Below are 14,761 nucleotides of genomic sequence, written 5' to 3'. Positions count from 1 at the left end.
CCCACAGGAAGTATGGTCTTTAAATTTCAACAATATAAAATGTACGCTTAACTCCCATTTCCAGACCAATACCAAACACTAACATTAACACTAACCTTGATATAATACTAAAAGCATTCATGCTAAATAAATACACAAAAGCATTTAAGCTAACTATAAACAACATGCTACTTCAACATATTGTACAGAAGACAGGAATCAAGACCATCCCGAAGGAAAAGAAAAGCAAAAAGGCAAAATGGTTGTCGAGGAGGCCTTACAAATAGCTGTGAAAAGAAGAGAAGCTAAAGGCAAAGGCGAAAAGGAAAGATCTATCCATTTGAATGCAGAGTTACAAAGAACAGCAAGGAGAGATAAGAAAGCCTTCCTCAGCAATTGATGCATAGAAACAGAGGAAAACAATAGAATGGGAACCACTAGAAATCTCTTCAAGAAAATAAAAGATACCAAAGGAACATTTCATGCAAAGATGGGTACAATAAAGGACAGAAATGATATGGACCTAACAGAAGAAGATATTAAGAAGAGGTGACAAGAATACACAGAAGAACTATACAAAAAAGATCTTCACGACCCAAATAATGATGATGGTGTGATTACTCATCTAGAGCCAGACATTCTGGAATGCGAAGTGAAGTGGGCCTTAGGAAGCATCACTAGGGACAAAGCTAGTAGAGGTGACAGAATTCCAGTTGAGCAATTTCAAATCCTAAAAGATGATGCCGTGAAAGTGCTGCACACAATATGCCAGCAAATTTGGAAACTCAGCAGTGGCCACAGGACTGGAAAAAGTCAGTATTCATTCCAATCCCAAAGAAAAGCAATGCCAAATGCTCAAACAATCACAATTGCACTCATCTCACACACTAGTAAAGTAATGATCAAAATTCTCCAAGCCAGGCTTCAATAGTACATGAACCATGAACTTCTAGATGTTCAAGCTGGATTTAGAAAAGACAGAGGAACAAGAGATCATCATAGAAAGAGCAAGAGAGTTCCAGAAAAACATGTACTTCAGCTTTTTTGATTATGCCAAAGCTATGACTGTGTGGACCACAACAAACTCTAGAAAATTCTTTAAAGAGACAGGAATACCAAAACACCTGACCTGCATCTTGAGAAACCTGTATGCAGGTCTGGAAGGAACAGGAAGAACTGGACATGAAACAGCGGACTGGTTCCAAATAGGAAAAGGAGTACGTCAAGGCTGTATATTGTCACCCTGTTTATTTAATTTATATGCAGAGTACATCATGCAAAACACTGGGCTGGATGAAGCACAAGCTGGAATCAAGATTGCCGGGAGAATTATCAATAACCTCATATATGCAGATGACACCACCCTTATGGCAGAAAGTGAAGAGGACCTAAAAAGCCTCTTGATGAAAGTGGAAGAGGAGAGTGAAAAAGTTGGCTTAAAACTCAACATTCAGAAAACTAAGATCATGGCACCCGGTCCCACTACTTCATGGGAAATAGATGGGGAAACCTTGGGAATAGTGACAGACTTTATTTTTGGGGCTCCAAAATCACCACTGATGGTGACTGCAACCATAAAATTAAAAGACGCTTGCTCCTTGGAAGAAAAGTTACGACCAACCAAAACAGCATATTAAAAAGAAGAAACATTGCTTTGCCAACAAATGCCATCTATTTAAAGCTACGGTTTTTCCAGTAGTCATGTATGGATGTGAGAATTGGAGTATAAAGAAAGCTGAGTGGCGAAGAATTGATTCTTTTGAACTGTGGTGTTGGAGAAGACTCTTGAGAGTCCATTGGACTGCAAGAAGATCCAACCAGTCAATCCTAAAGGAAATTAGCCCTGAATATTCATTGGAATGACTGATACTGAAGCTGAAACTCCAATACTTTGGCCACCTGATGTGAAGAACTGACTCACTGGAAAAGACTCTGATACTGGGAAAGATTGAAGGCAGGAGGAAAAGGGGACAACAGAGGATGAGATGGTTGGATGGCATCCCTAACTCAATGGACTTGAGTTTAAGTAAACTCCGGTAGTTGGCAATGGAGAGAGAGGCCTGGCGTGCTGTAGTCCATGAGGTCGCAAAGAGTCGGACATGACTGATCCTCTGAACTGAACTGACCTCAACACATACTTTCCATAAACTTGCTCAAGTCTTTTTATAGAGACATTTGTAGAAAAGAGAAATAAGAACACACATAAATAACTTACTAGAACAGCTGTATTTCTAAGTATTCTGTCAAATATTGCATGATGCGTGACTTCTCTAAAGACAAATGAATAGTACAAATCTTCTAATCCACATACAATTGCAACACTATGTACTTTCAAAATAAAGAAACCCAAAGGAAAGCATTCATTAGGGAAACAAAAAAATCTAGTAAAAGTCATTCATATCTTTAAAAGTATATATTTATGGCTAGAAATTTCTTATCAAAGGCTTTTGTAAATGATAGACTCATCTAACCGATTTAAGCATATCACAAAGTGCATAACAGCTTTTCCACTGATGAATTTGCAATCAGAGGTTGGGACTATATTGTATTTCAGAATATGTAATTCAAACATTTATTTTTTAGGTAAATGTAAATATACCTTTTTAATTCTTTGTTTTTCTTCCTCAGAAACTTTGAGTTTCATCTCCAGAGTTGAAATTTTCTGCTGAAGCTGTATGTTTGATACATTGGCTCCAGGATCCTCAGAATCATCCACAAGAGCAATTGTTCCATTACTTTTCTCATCAGTTAAACCCAATGGAAAAAGTGAGATATCCAGATGAGTGTGTGTTGATTGCTGAATCTAAACCACATTAAAAAAAAAAAAAAAAAAACACACACATACACACACAAGAGAGGAAAGTTTACACTGTACCAAGAAAGAAATCACCCAAAGAGCACTAGAAACCACATTGGGAAATTAAGCTGTAGCAAAGGTTCTGAAATTATTTCACCCTTTAAGTAAATCAACAGAAGACCTCAAACTGTTACAACAATCTGATCTAAGAAAGAAAATTTTCTCTAAACTTAAAAGTTTAAGGTTTTTATTATTTTCCAAACAAAGCACTAAAAAACTTAAAACTTTTTTCTTATGTTGAGGGTGTATAATTAAGTATAGAAAATTCTGACACTCACAAGTTCTTGAATTTACACACACATTCAGAATTTGCTTATCCTATTATATTATACATTAGAATTTGAAATTAATCAATAATCTTTAATTGATCATCACTTTCTAGTAAAGATAACAGGTGACTTAAGATTGTATATAGCACTTTGGAAATCTGGACTAAGTCCAGCATCTAGCACAAGGCCTGGATCAATAAGTAGTTGAAAGAATAAACATTATGACTGCTATATTTTTGTTTTTAATCTAAAATTGAAATGAATACTCTAATACTTGAAAACATATTTTAAGTTCCCCTGAAAGAGAAATTTTTTTTTTTTTTAAGATTTATTAACTTATGTATGTATTTATTTTATTTTATTTTTGGCTGCACTGGGTCTTCATTGCTACATGTGGGCTTTCTCTAGTTGTCGTGAATGGGGCTACTTTCCGTTGTGATGTGCGGGCTTCCTATTGCAGTAGCTGCTCTTGTTGCAGAGCATGGCTCTAGAGATGCAGGCATCAGAAGCTGTGACTCCTGATCTCCAGAGCACTTGGTAGTTGTGGCGCATGGGCTTAGTTGCTCCGAGGCATGTGGGCTCTTTCCAGACTAGGGATCAAACCAGTATCCCCTGCAGCAGCAGGTGGATTCTTAACCACTAGACAACAAGGGAAGCCCCAAGAAAAAGTTTTTTGTAATTATTTTCCTTTTTGAAATTCATGATGTCCAATGCAAAAGTAAGTCTATTTTAATAAATAAGATATTCAAATCATATTTTAGTAACTAAAGCTATTTGGACACAAAGAGTATCTACAGGGGAAAAAAAAGGGAAATCAGGAAAACTTTAATTAAATTAGTATGCAATTTTTTAAGTAGGAAAACTTCCTATAAAAATTTGCTTGTCTTTACCTGTGCTTTAGGAATAGTCTGACTGCCAATGCTGTTATCTGCATGTGTATTCTCTGGTGATGCAATGACGGGCTCAGAAGAGAGGCAGCCAACTGAAGGGGAAGTGTGGTCATGGTCCAATACAATCTCAGGAGAAGCTGGAGAAAGATGGACTCCAGACACTGAAGGAAAACAAATAAACCAAAAAAACGTATTAGTAAAGGGAAAATAAAGAGCAATTAAGGGGAAGAAAGAGAGTAGAGGGAAGGAAAGGAAACAGGACAAGGAAAGTAAAAGCAAAGGATAGAAAATGAGGATTCTATGATTACTTTTCAGGGATTGTTATCTAAGATCTAAAACTAGTGTTTCTAAATTTAACATGACATTTCCATGTGAGACCCAGGCAAACAAAACAATTTAATAGAATCTTAATGTTTACATACTAATACATTACCACAGGGGTCCATTTGCAACTCAGAAATTATTTAACTTTATTATTTACCTATTCAGTTAGTTACAAAAAGCACTAGAATGCCTACCAGTGCCAGACACAGGCACTAGGCACCTAGAAGACAGCAATGAGCAGGACACGCATCCACGTATTCAGTGACTTTATGACCCAAGAGGCAAATCAGATGAATTAGTTATTACCAGAGCTAAGGGGAAAAAGAATGACATTACAATAGTTAATCTACTGTCTCTGGGTTAATTTCTTCTTTTACAACAACATAAGAGTTTTTTCATATTAAGGTCAATTTTTGTTTGTTTCCACAGACAAATAACGGTGAAATGCAACTCTGTAGTTAGTTTCACAACAAAACATTATTAGATTGTAATTAGAGTTCAAGCACAAAGGTCACAAAAGGAAAGCCAATTCCAAACATGAAATGAGACAAAAATATTGATGACAGCAAAATAAACAGATTATTTTCTAATGTCCCTTCTCAGAATTCAAATACATTTGTATACGTGTTTTAATGTTTAAGAAGAGAAATTAAATCACTTTTAAGAGTAATTCATTTATCTGTTTTGACTGTCTAAATTATAAAGACCTTTATTCCACATTGGCATCAGTAGCAACGTCAGCAAAGCTCTAGCATAAATTCTGGAAGGCAGCTCACAATGGCAATTGCATTTTTCCCTGAAGAAAGACATTTATAAGGTCATTAGGTATTAAAAAACTAAAGACTGTATCAATTTTTTATTGGTACCATACAGGACTACTTAACTATCTTATATATGCTTTTACTGTATATCTATATTGTATTTTTCAAATACTGTGTGCCATACTAGGTAAGGTATCCTTGTTTCTCCAACAAGCATTTCACTATTTTAACTAAAACACACATACAAAAAACCTGTAATTTTAATTCACATTTCTACTTGATGTATCTTTTTCAGAAATTATTTTTTCTATCCTTCATTATTCTATATGCTAACAGATTTCCCTAAAATGTCAAAATATTCTAACTTCTAATTTTAAATTAAAATCGCAGCACTGTTTATAATAGCCAGGACATGGAAGCAACCTAGATGTCCATCAGCAGATGAATGCATAAGAAAGCTATGGTACATATACACAATGGAGTATTACTCAGCCATTAAAAAGAATACATCTGAATCAGTTCTAATGAGGTGGATGAAACTGGAGCCTATTATACAGAGCGAAGTAAGCCAGAAAGAAAAACACCAATACAGTATACTAATGCATATATATGGAATTTAGAAAGATGGTAACAATAACCCTATATACGAGACAGCAAAAGAGACACTGATGTATAGAACAGTCTTATGGACTCTGTGGGAGAGGGAGAGGGAGAGGGTGGGATGATTTGGGAGAATGGCATTGAAACATGTATAATATCATATATGAAATGAGTCGCCAGTCCAGGTTCAATGCACGATACTGGATGCTTGGGGCTGGTGCACTGGGACGACCCAGAGGGATGGTATGGGGAGGGAGGAGGGAGGAGGGTTCAGGATGGGGAACACATGTATACCTGTGGCGGATTCATTTTGATATATGGCGAAACCAATACAATATTGTAAAGTTAAAAAATAAAATAAAATTTTAAAAATAAATAAATAAATAATTGTTGAAAACCTACCATGCCCTCTTCTAGTTGCTGAGTTATTAACAGAAAAAAAAAAATTATACTAAAAATATTACTAACTTTTTAAAGGAATGACAATAGGTACTGAAGTATAGTAAAAAGGAATACAGCCTTATGATTAAGAGCATAAACTTTGAAATTATATTGCCAAAATAAGTACAAAACCATTGGCAAATTTGCTTAACTTCCTTCAGTTTGCTCATTTGTAAAACTGACATAGAGGTGATGATGAGGTTTTAATTGACTAAAATATGTAAAGCTCTTAGCACTGTGCTGAAATTACCTTCATCATTACTTCAAATATTGTTAAAATCTGTTGGACAAGTATGTTTACTTCTGGGTATAAAAGGTACAAAGTGTATGGATAGGTTTCCCCAGTGGCTCAGCAGTAAAGTATCCGAGGAACCTGAGGCTCCTGCATCTCCTGGACTGGCAGGCAGATTCTTTACCATTACACCACCTTGGTGTCCGGAGACTGTCTGCAATCAAGAAACTTGGGTTTGATCTCTATGTAGGGAAGATCCCCCAGAGAAGGAAATGGCAACTAACTCCAGTATAACTTGCCTGGAAAATCCCATGGACAGAGGAGGCTGGCAGACTACAGTCCATGGGGTCGCAAAAGTCAGACACAACTTAGCGACCGATACCACCATGCATGTTATTCATATATATATCAATAACGTAAGACAAAATGTCACATTGTCATGAGTTAAATTCTCACTCTGTAACTTTATATGTTCAAGTATGCCATGTTAAGAAAAGAAAGAGGGAAAGAGGGTAGAATAAAGGAAGTAAGAGAAAGGAATGAGATAAATAAAGGAAAGGAAAAGGGAGTTTGAGGGAGGAAAGTACAGAGGGCGAGGAAGCACCCTCACATTCACACTCCAATAGTTACCACCACCTTCTCACACTGTCCCTTCACAACCAAATTTCCTTTTTCTTTCAAATCCCCGTCACTCCACTAGACTCATAATTTATGATATAAATTTTCCTTTCAGCTATTATTAAGTTAAATGAACATTTCTTATTTTATCCTTCTTTTACTCCAGAGCACATAACACTAATGACTTTCCCTTTTCCTTGAAACTTTTCCTTTGGCACCTATATCCTAAATTCCTGGAGGAAGGCATGGCAACCCACTGCAGTATTCTTGTCTGGAGAATCCCATGGACAGAGGAGCCTGACAGGCTACAGAGTGGGACATGACTGAAGTGACTTAGCGCACACACACACACACATCCTAAATTCCTTCTAGTATTTTGACTTTTTTTCTTGTTTTTCAGACTCTTTTCCAGTCAATCTTCATTTCACTGTTTTTTACACCCTCTAATCTTCTCAGTATTCACAATATTCTTACCAGGTTCAGAAGTTCTTATTTAAATTATCATCTATAAGCTAATGACAAATGATTCACATCTCCAGCACAAACCATTCTACAGACCTCCTGATCCAGAGGCTCACCTAACCACCAGACCGTTGCATTGAGCTGTCTGGTACATGCATCACACTTACCCATTATCTTACATAAGCCTGCTTTATTTCATGTTAATAGTATCCCAAAGAAATATTTGCCCAACACAGAAATGATACCACTAAGTGCCAATTTCACTCCAGTCACACTGTGCTACTTACTGTTCCCTGATTAACCCACACTGTTCAGTACCTCTGTGACCTCACAATATTGTTGCTTAAGTAAAAGCCACAGCTGTGGAATCAGAATGGGTTCAAATTTGAACCATAACAACTTATTGTTATGCAGCCTTGGGCAAATTACAAGAACCTCTATAAGTCACAGTTTCCTCTTCTAAAAATGTTAAAATAGTATCAACAAGCTTTTCCAGGAATCTTTTTACCTACTCCATTATCCATCCAGTCATAGTACAATTTTAATTTTCCACTGTAAAGACATTACACATTTCTAAGAAATAAAGAAAACATTACATATCTATGGTATACATTTAAAGCAGTGTTTAGAAAAAACATGTAGAGCCTTGAACACTTCAATCAATTTTAAAATGAATTAAATTTCTATATCATAAACTAAAATAGAAACAACACAGAAAACCTTAAAAGCATATAAAAAATAATAAAGACAATGCAGATGTCAAAGGTTAAAAAAGCAGATCGAATTAATCAAAATCCTGACATTCTAAGAAAATTAAGTGAACAGTAATTAACTTATTAACTTATAAAAGGAGAAAAGTACAAATATAAAAATTAAGTCACAAAGGTAACATAATAATTAAAACAAGAGTTTTTTTTTTAATCCTAAAATCCTCTAAGACTTCTAGGTAAATAAATTTGAAAAATCTGGATATAATGGGCAAGTCTCCATAGAAATATAGTCTATAAAAGATGACTGGATTAAAGCCAAAAAATAATTTAAAAACATATATTTCCTTGGGGAAAAAATAAAATTATAAGCCAACTACCTTATAGATAAGGGCTTCCCTGCTGGCTCAGACTAGTAAGAATCCGCCCACAATGTAGGAGACCTGGGTTCAATCCCTGGGTTGGGAAGATCCCCTGAAGGGTGGCTTATCAACACACTCCAGTATTCTTGCCTGGAGAAATCCCATGGACAGAGAAGCCTGGTGGGCTACAGTCAGTGGGATTGCAAAGAGTTGGACATGACTGAGTGACTAAGCAGACCCTATAAAGTATTTCAAGAGAATTTCTAACAAAAATTCAAAAAATGAATTATCCCAATACTCTAAAATTATTACAGAGCATTGAAAATGAAGGAAAACTTTACTAGAGTTATATAATATTAACATAACATTGATAGCCAAGCCTGATAATAATAATTAAAAAAAAAAAACAGAACAATAAAGATCTTTAGAGTATTTAACTAAAAATAATTAGGTAAAAGTTTTAAATAAAATATTACTAAACATAATCTAACACCATATTGAGAAAATGATATGCAATGAATGAGTTTGATTTGTTCAGGAATGCAAGGATAGAGAATTCATTAATATAACACTCTATATATTAATAGACCTATAGAGAAAAATGGCAAAACTAACACTGGAAAAAAAAAACACTGAAGAAATAAAAATCAGTGCATAATTTCTTATGGTAAAACATACAGACCTTAGTCCTAAGGTAATCATGCTAATTAAAGGAAAAAACCTATAGGTATTTCTCCCAAGATCAGGATTAAGACAAGGATGCCTACTATCTCAATACCACTTAATACTGCACTAAAGCAATGCAATTAGACAAGAGAAATTAAATAGAAGCATAAAAATAAGAAAAGGAGGAAAACTACCTCATGCTCCTACTAACTCAAACAATAAACACATTCAGTAAAGTAGTAAGATATTAACTTAATGAACAGAAGCCAATAGTATTCATATGTAAAAACAATAACTATCCAGAGGATATGGTGGTAGTGAAAATATTATTTTCCATACCAACAAAGAAGATAAAATACTTAGGAATACATTTAGCAAAAAACATGAGGGAAACTTTAAAGCATTTCTGAAAGACTCAATGCTAGATCTGAACAATAGAGATTCTTCTGATTAGATAGGGCAACTAATCATCATAAAGATGTCAGTCTTCTCTTAGTTAATGTATAGATCAATATAACTCCAGTAAAAGTAGATATTTTTTTATAATGAAGCTAGACAAATTGACTTTAAATATTACATGGAAAAAGTAAAAATGCAAAAGGTAAAAAAAGAAAAAGTATTAGGAGGATACTTGCCCATTACTAAAATAAACTAAATTGTAATAAAACATACTACTGACCTTGTTAAGATATTCTATAATAAATTATGTTAAAATAAATAATAAATCCTTTATAATTAAGACAGTGTATTTACACAAAATACAAAACATGGTCTACAGGAGAAGGGAATGGCAAACCACTCCAGTATTCTTGCCTTGAGAACGCCATGAACAGAATGAAAAATATACCAGAGAGTGCAGAAATAGAGTCATGTATGTGAAATATAAATATATGACCAAGTGGCATTTCAAATTACTGGGGCAAACACGGGCTTACTAATAAACAATGCCTGAGGAACTGATTAGCCATTTGGAAAACACTGAAATTAAACTCATATCTCCCATTATAAACAAACAAACAAAAAAAAAAAAAAGCAACAAATTGATTGAGGTTCTAAATAAAAATAAGATCATATAAGTACTAAAAGAAAATATAAGAGCATGTAAGAAATGGCTAACTAGGACTCAATTCCAGACACAACAAAAGAAAAGATTGACAAGTGACTATAGAATACACAGAAATATTTTGTCTATCAAAAATCAACTTAAATAAAATTTAAAGATAACTTACAGAATACAAACAGTCCTTAAATACATGAAAAGATATAGACGCATGCATCTACTCATTTGTCATAAAGGAAACATAGAAAGGATAAAGCAAAAATAAAGAGACTGGTAGGTGCAAGAGAGGTGGAATGAAGTGGAAAGACACAGAGTTAAACAGTAGGAAGTACCTCTTCCCTAAAGGTAATTTCATAATATGTTTCTGAGTTCTGCAACCATATTAATGTTTCACATACTCAATAAAATAAAACTAGAATCAACAGGCAGAGGAATAGGGAAACTGAATCCTAAAATGGAATACAAAGAACAACAATCAAACCGTATTTCAAATAAATAATAAAACAGCATTACTAAGGAAAGGGATTGGAGGGTAGAAGGTGAGAATCAAATGTTACTTTAGAACACAGTACTTTGCCTATATTGCCTCAGTAAAAGAACAACAACAACGAAAACACTAAATAAATTATCAGGAGAAAAAGAGAAAAGGGAAGAAAAAAGAAGAGAATGAAGAGGAGGGAAAAGAATAAAGATAAAACATGACAAAATGTTAATATTTGAAGAAAGTGAATGAAGAGTATGGAGGAATTATTTGTCTATTTCTTGCAGCTTTTTCTGTAATTAAAAATAAAAAGTCAAGAGGAATGAGCAAAAATGAAAAATATATAATAGGAAAGAAATTAGTCATGAAGGGGAAAATAGTTTGTCTCCGACAAAAGTCTCCCCTATGCAAAACTGCTGAATACAGACTTGGTATCACTGAAAACATGTATAAGAATACTCCTAGCAATACTGACACCTGCATATCTGCTGACGGTCAAATGATTAAATGAGCTGTGGGATAATCATAAATTAGAATATTTTATATCAGTGAAAATAAACATAAGTATATACAACAACATGGGTAAGGCTTGAAACATAACTTTGGATTTAAAAAAAAAAAAAACTGCAAGAAAATTTGCACAGTATTAACCCATTTCTACTGGTACCTCAACTGGAAAAGAATCTGCCTACAGGGCAGGAGATTCAGGTTAGATCCCTGGGTCGGGAAGACCCCCTGGAGAAGGAAATGGCAAACCACTCCAGTATTCTTGCCTGGAGAATCCCATGGACAGAGAAGCCTGGTGGGCTACAGTACATGGGATTGCAAGAGTCAGACACGATTTAGCAACTAAACCACCACCAACAACAACCCATTTCAAGGCACGTAACAAGTAAAACTATATATATAGATATATACACACACACACACATATATAAATGTCATATATATGTAATACATATAAAAAACTTTTTTTTTTTACAAAAGCAAGTAAATTATAACAAAAATTTAAGCCAGAGTTTCCCTCTGGGGAAAAGTACAGGGACTGGACAGGGTTGTTACAGTTAGTCATGTTCTAATTCTTAAGTTAAATAGCTAGATTCATGAGGCAAAATTTTAAATATAACAAAAAAAATAATTACATATGCTTTAAAATATAATTCTGAAGATCTCTTGTTTCATTGTCCTTTCTTGTTACAGTACTCAAAGTGCATGAGCTGTACCCTCTCACTGACCAAAATTTGCTCTGGGTAAGTAAGAGAAGAAAAAACTCTAATCCAAATTAAAGACTGATAATGACCAATTAGGCTCCCCCAATGGCTCAGCGGTAAAACATCTGCCCACAGTGCAGGAGATGCAGGTTCAATCCCTGGGTCGGGAAGAACCCCTGGAGAAGGAAATGTCTACCTTCTCCTGAAAAATCCCAGAGACAGAGGAGTCTGGTGAGCTACAGTCCATGGGGTCACATAGATTCAGACACGACTGAGCGACTGAGCACAGCACACAGTGTACTCAAAGAAATGATGCTTTAGTGAAAAGATATCAAGGATCAGTAAAAGACCAATAAATATTAGATCTGGAGGTGAAAATCCTTCTAACATCCTACTAATCACATCAAAACTTATTGCAGACATCAGTAAAGTTGAACCTAAAATGCCTAGAATTTACATGTGCATTCAACTTATGAAAGATTAAGAAAATTTTCAGGAATATTTTTAATTTGATAATATAAATGTTTTCTGAACATAATTCATATCCTAGTTTAAAAATTAAATGAGAAAACAAATGAGTAGTGCTGCAAAAGAAAAGAGAATATAAAAATGTTACCCTTTAACCAAAAACTAGATTTTTCAGTTAGGCCTACTATGCTACAACTCATATATTCTCACTGAATTTTAGATGACTATGCAAAAACAGCAATTCATCCTAAAAAAAAAAAAAAAAACTACATTTATAAATACTATACACATAAACATACTCTAAACGTAATGCAATAATATAGATGATATACATATTTATACATGTTTGTTCAATGAGAATTTTTAAACATAATAGTGAAAAAATATGAATTTCAATATGTGAAATATAATTATCTTCTCATTTAGCTGAGAAATTACAATTTTTAATGTTTCAAACTGCTGTAGGCTTCTTTGGTCTATTGAAAGTTGACTGCTGTAAGTCTATGTCCAGAATCTTTAAATTCACATCAAGTGTACCCAACAGCAACAATTTCCATAAAAATTCAGCCAACACTTTTCAAGAAGTAGAAATCTACAATATTTTCTCCAGGTATTTTGTCTGTTTGCTTGCTTTTAAGTCTTAAGCAAGACTCAGTTCAGTCCACTTCAGTTCAGTCGCTCAGCCGTGCCCAACTATTTGAGACTCCATGGACTGCAGCACGCCAGGCTTCCCTGTCCATCACCAACTCCCGGAGCTTACTCAAACTCCTGTCCATCGAGTTGGTGATGCCATCCAACCATCTCATCCTCTGCCATCCCCTTCTCCTCCCACCTTCAAGCTTTCCTAGCATCAGGGTCTTTTCCAATGAGTCATTTCTTCGCATCAGGTGGCCAAAGTAAGCAAGACTACAGACACAAATTGCTTCATTTCAAATGAGAACTTCTTGTTTTTCTAAGAATTAAAGGATACAAGGTCATCATATATTCCTTTAAAGCAATAAAGTTAATTAAAAGTGCAATGAATGACAGTTCCTCATCTTTAACTTTGTAATGGTAATTAGCATAGTCATTGAGCATATCATTTTTCATTGGCAGACCTCTTCTAAAACACAAAAATAAAGCACATTAAGTCATAACACCACACAAGCAAAGAAGCACTAAGTTTCCAAATAGTATGCATTTTTTCCCAGTAATTCTGCCTGTGGTCAACTATATTTTGTTTACACAAGCATAATAACTCTTGCAAAGTCTCAACAAGAAATAGGTGGAATTATCTATGCACTTTTAACTATACTCAAAGAAATCTGTTTATATCTGTTAATAGTTAATTCAAGAGTAGAATACTAATATAATGATAATAATTTTTACAACTTTTAACATAGAAACGATTTTTGATCTTTAATTTCCAATTAAAGATGTTCTTACCCAATCAAGGGCCCATTTTTCAACATTCTTTCATTTATATGAAAAACAAAGGATATGTAAAAAGTAAGGAAACATGGGAAATTTTGAGGTCAGGAGGAGAAGGGGGCAACAGAAGATGAGACAGTTGGATGGCATCACTGACTCAATGAACATGAGTTTGAGCAAACTCTAGAGGATAGTAAAGGACAGGGAAGCCTGGCATGTTGCAGTTGATGGAGTTACTAAGCATTGGAGACAACTTAGCAACAGAACAACAAAAAATGTGAATTGAAGAAAATCTAAACAGCATATCTAAATATGAAGATGGTAGCAAGTACAAATAAGTGGATAAACTTTTTTAACTGACAAAAAAAAAAAGGGTAAAATTTGCTGGTTAGAAAAGTATTTTCTCTCTATAAGAAAGGTTCCCTATAGGAAATACCTCTTGATTAAAAATCTAATTGGTAAACATAATTTAATGGATTCAAGATGTATCTAAGATACCTGATAGAGATTTAAAGAGAAATATCAGTTCAGTTCAGTCACTCAGCCGTGTCTGACTCTTTGCAACCCCATGGACTATAGGTCACCAGGCTTCCCTATCCATCACTAACTCTGAGAACTTGCTCAAACTCACATCCATCGAGTCAGTGACACAATCCAAGCATCTCATCCTCTGATGTCCCCTTCTCCTCCTGCCTTCAATCTTTCCCAGCATCAGGGTCTTTTCCAAAGAGTCAGTTCTTCGCCTCAGGTAGCCAAAGTACTGAAGCTTCAACTTCAGCATCAGTCCTTCCAATATGTATTCAGGACTGATTTCCTTTAGGATTGACTGGTTTGATCTCCTTGCAGTCCAGGGGACTCTCAAGAGTCCTCTCCAGCATCACAGTTCAAAAGCATCAATTCTTCAGTGCTGAGCTTTCTTTTTAGTCCAACTTTCGCATCCATACATGACTACAGAAAAACCAT

At 34.7% G+C, this 14,761-nt stretch overlaps 1 protein-coding gene across 11 annotated transcripts in view; it reads right to left on the bottom strand.

Moving 5' to 3' along the window:
- Window positions 1–14,761, bottom strand: part of CCDC91 (coiled-coil domain containing 91) — a 398,212-nt gene that overhangs the window by 248,838 nt on the left and 134,613 nt on the right. For all 11 annotated transcript variants that reach the window (XR_011464286.1, XM_070371255.1, XM_070371253.1 and 8 more), the window contains 2 exons: window positions 3,996–4,156; window positions 2,579–2,782 (listed from right to left, as the gene is read on the bottom strand). Coding sequence is in view for 10 of the 11 variants with exons in the window: in XM_070371255.1 (XP_070227356.1) it covers window positions 2,579–2,782; window positions 3,996–4,156 (365 nt within the window). In the remaining variant the exon portion in view is untranslated. The remainder of the gene's footprint in view (window positions 1–2,578; window positions 2,783–3,995; window positions 4,157–14,761) is intronic.

Source organism: Bos mutus, chromosome 5 (assembly GCF_027580195.1).
Source record: "Bos mutus isolate GX-2022 chromosome 5, NWIPB_WYAK_1.1, whole genome shotgun sequence".
Classification (NCBI taxonomy): domain Eukaryota; kingdom Metazoa; phylum Chordata; class Mammalia; order Artiodactyla; family Bovidae; genus Bos; species Bos mutus.
Note: the sequence above shows the minus strand (reverse complement) of the source record. Positions and strands in the feature narration are given on the sequence as shown.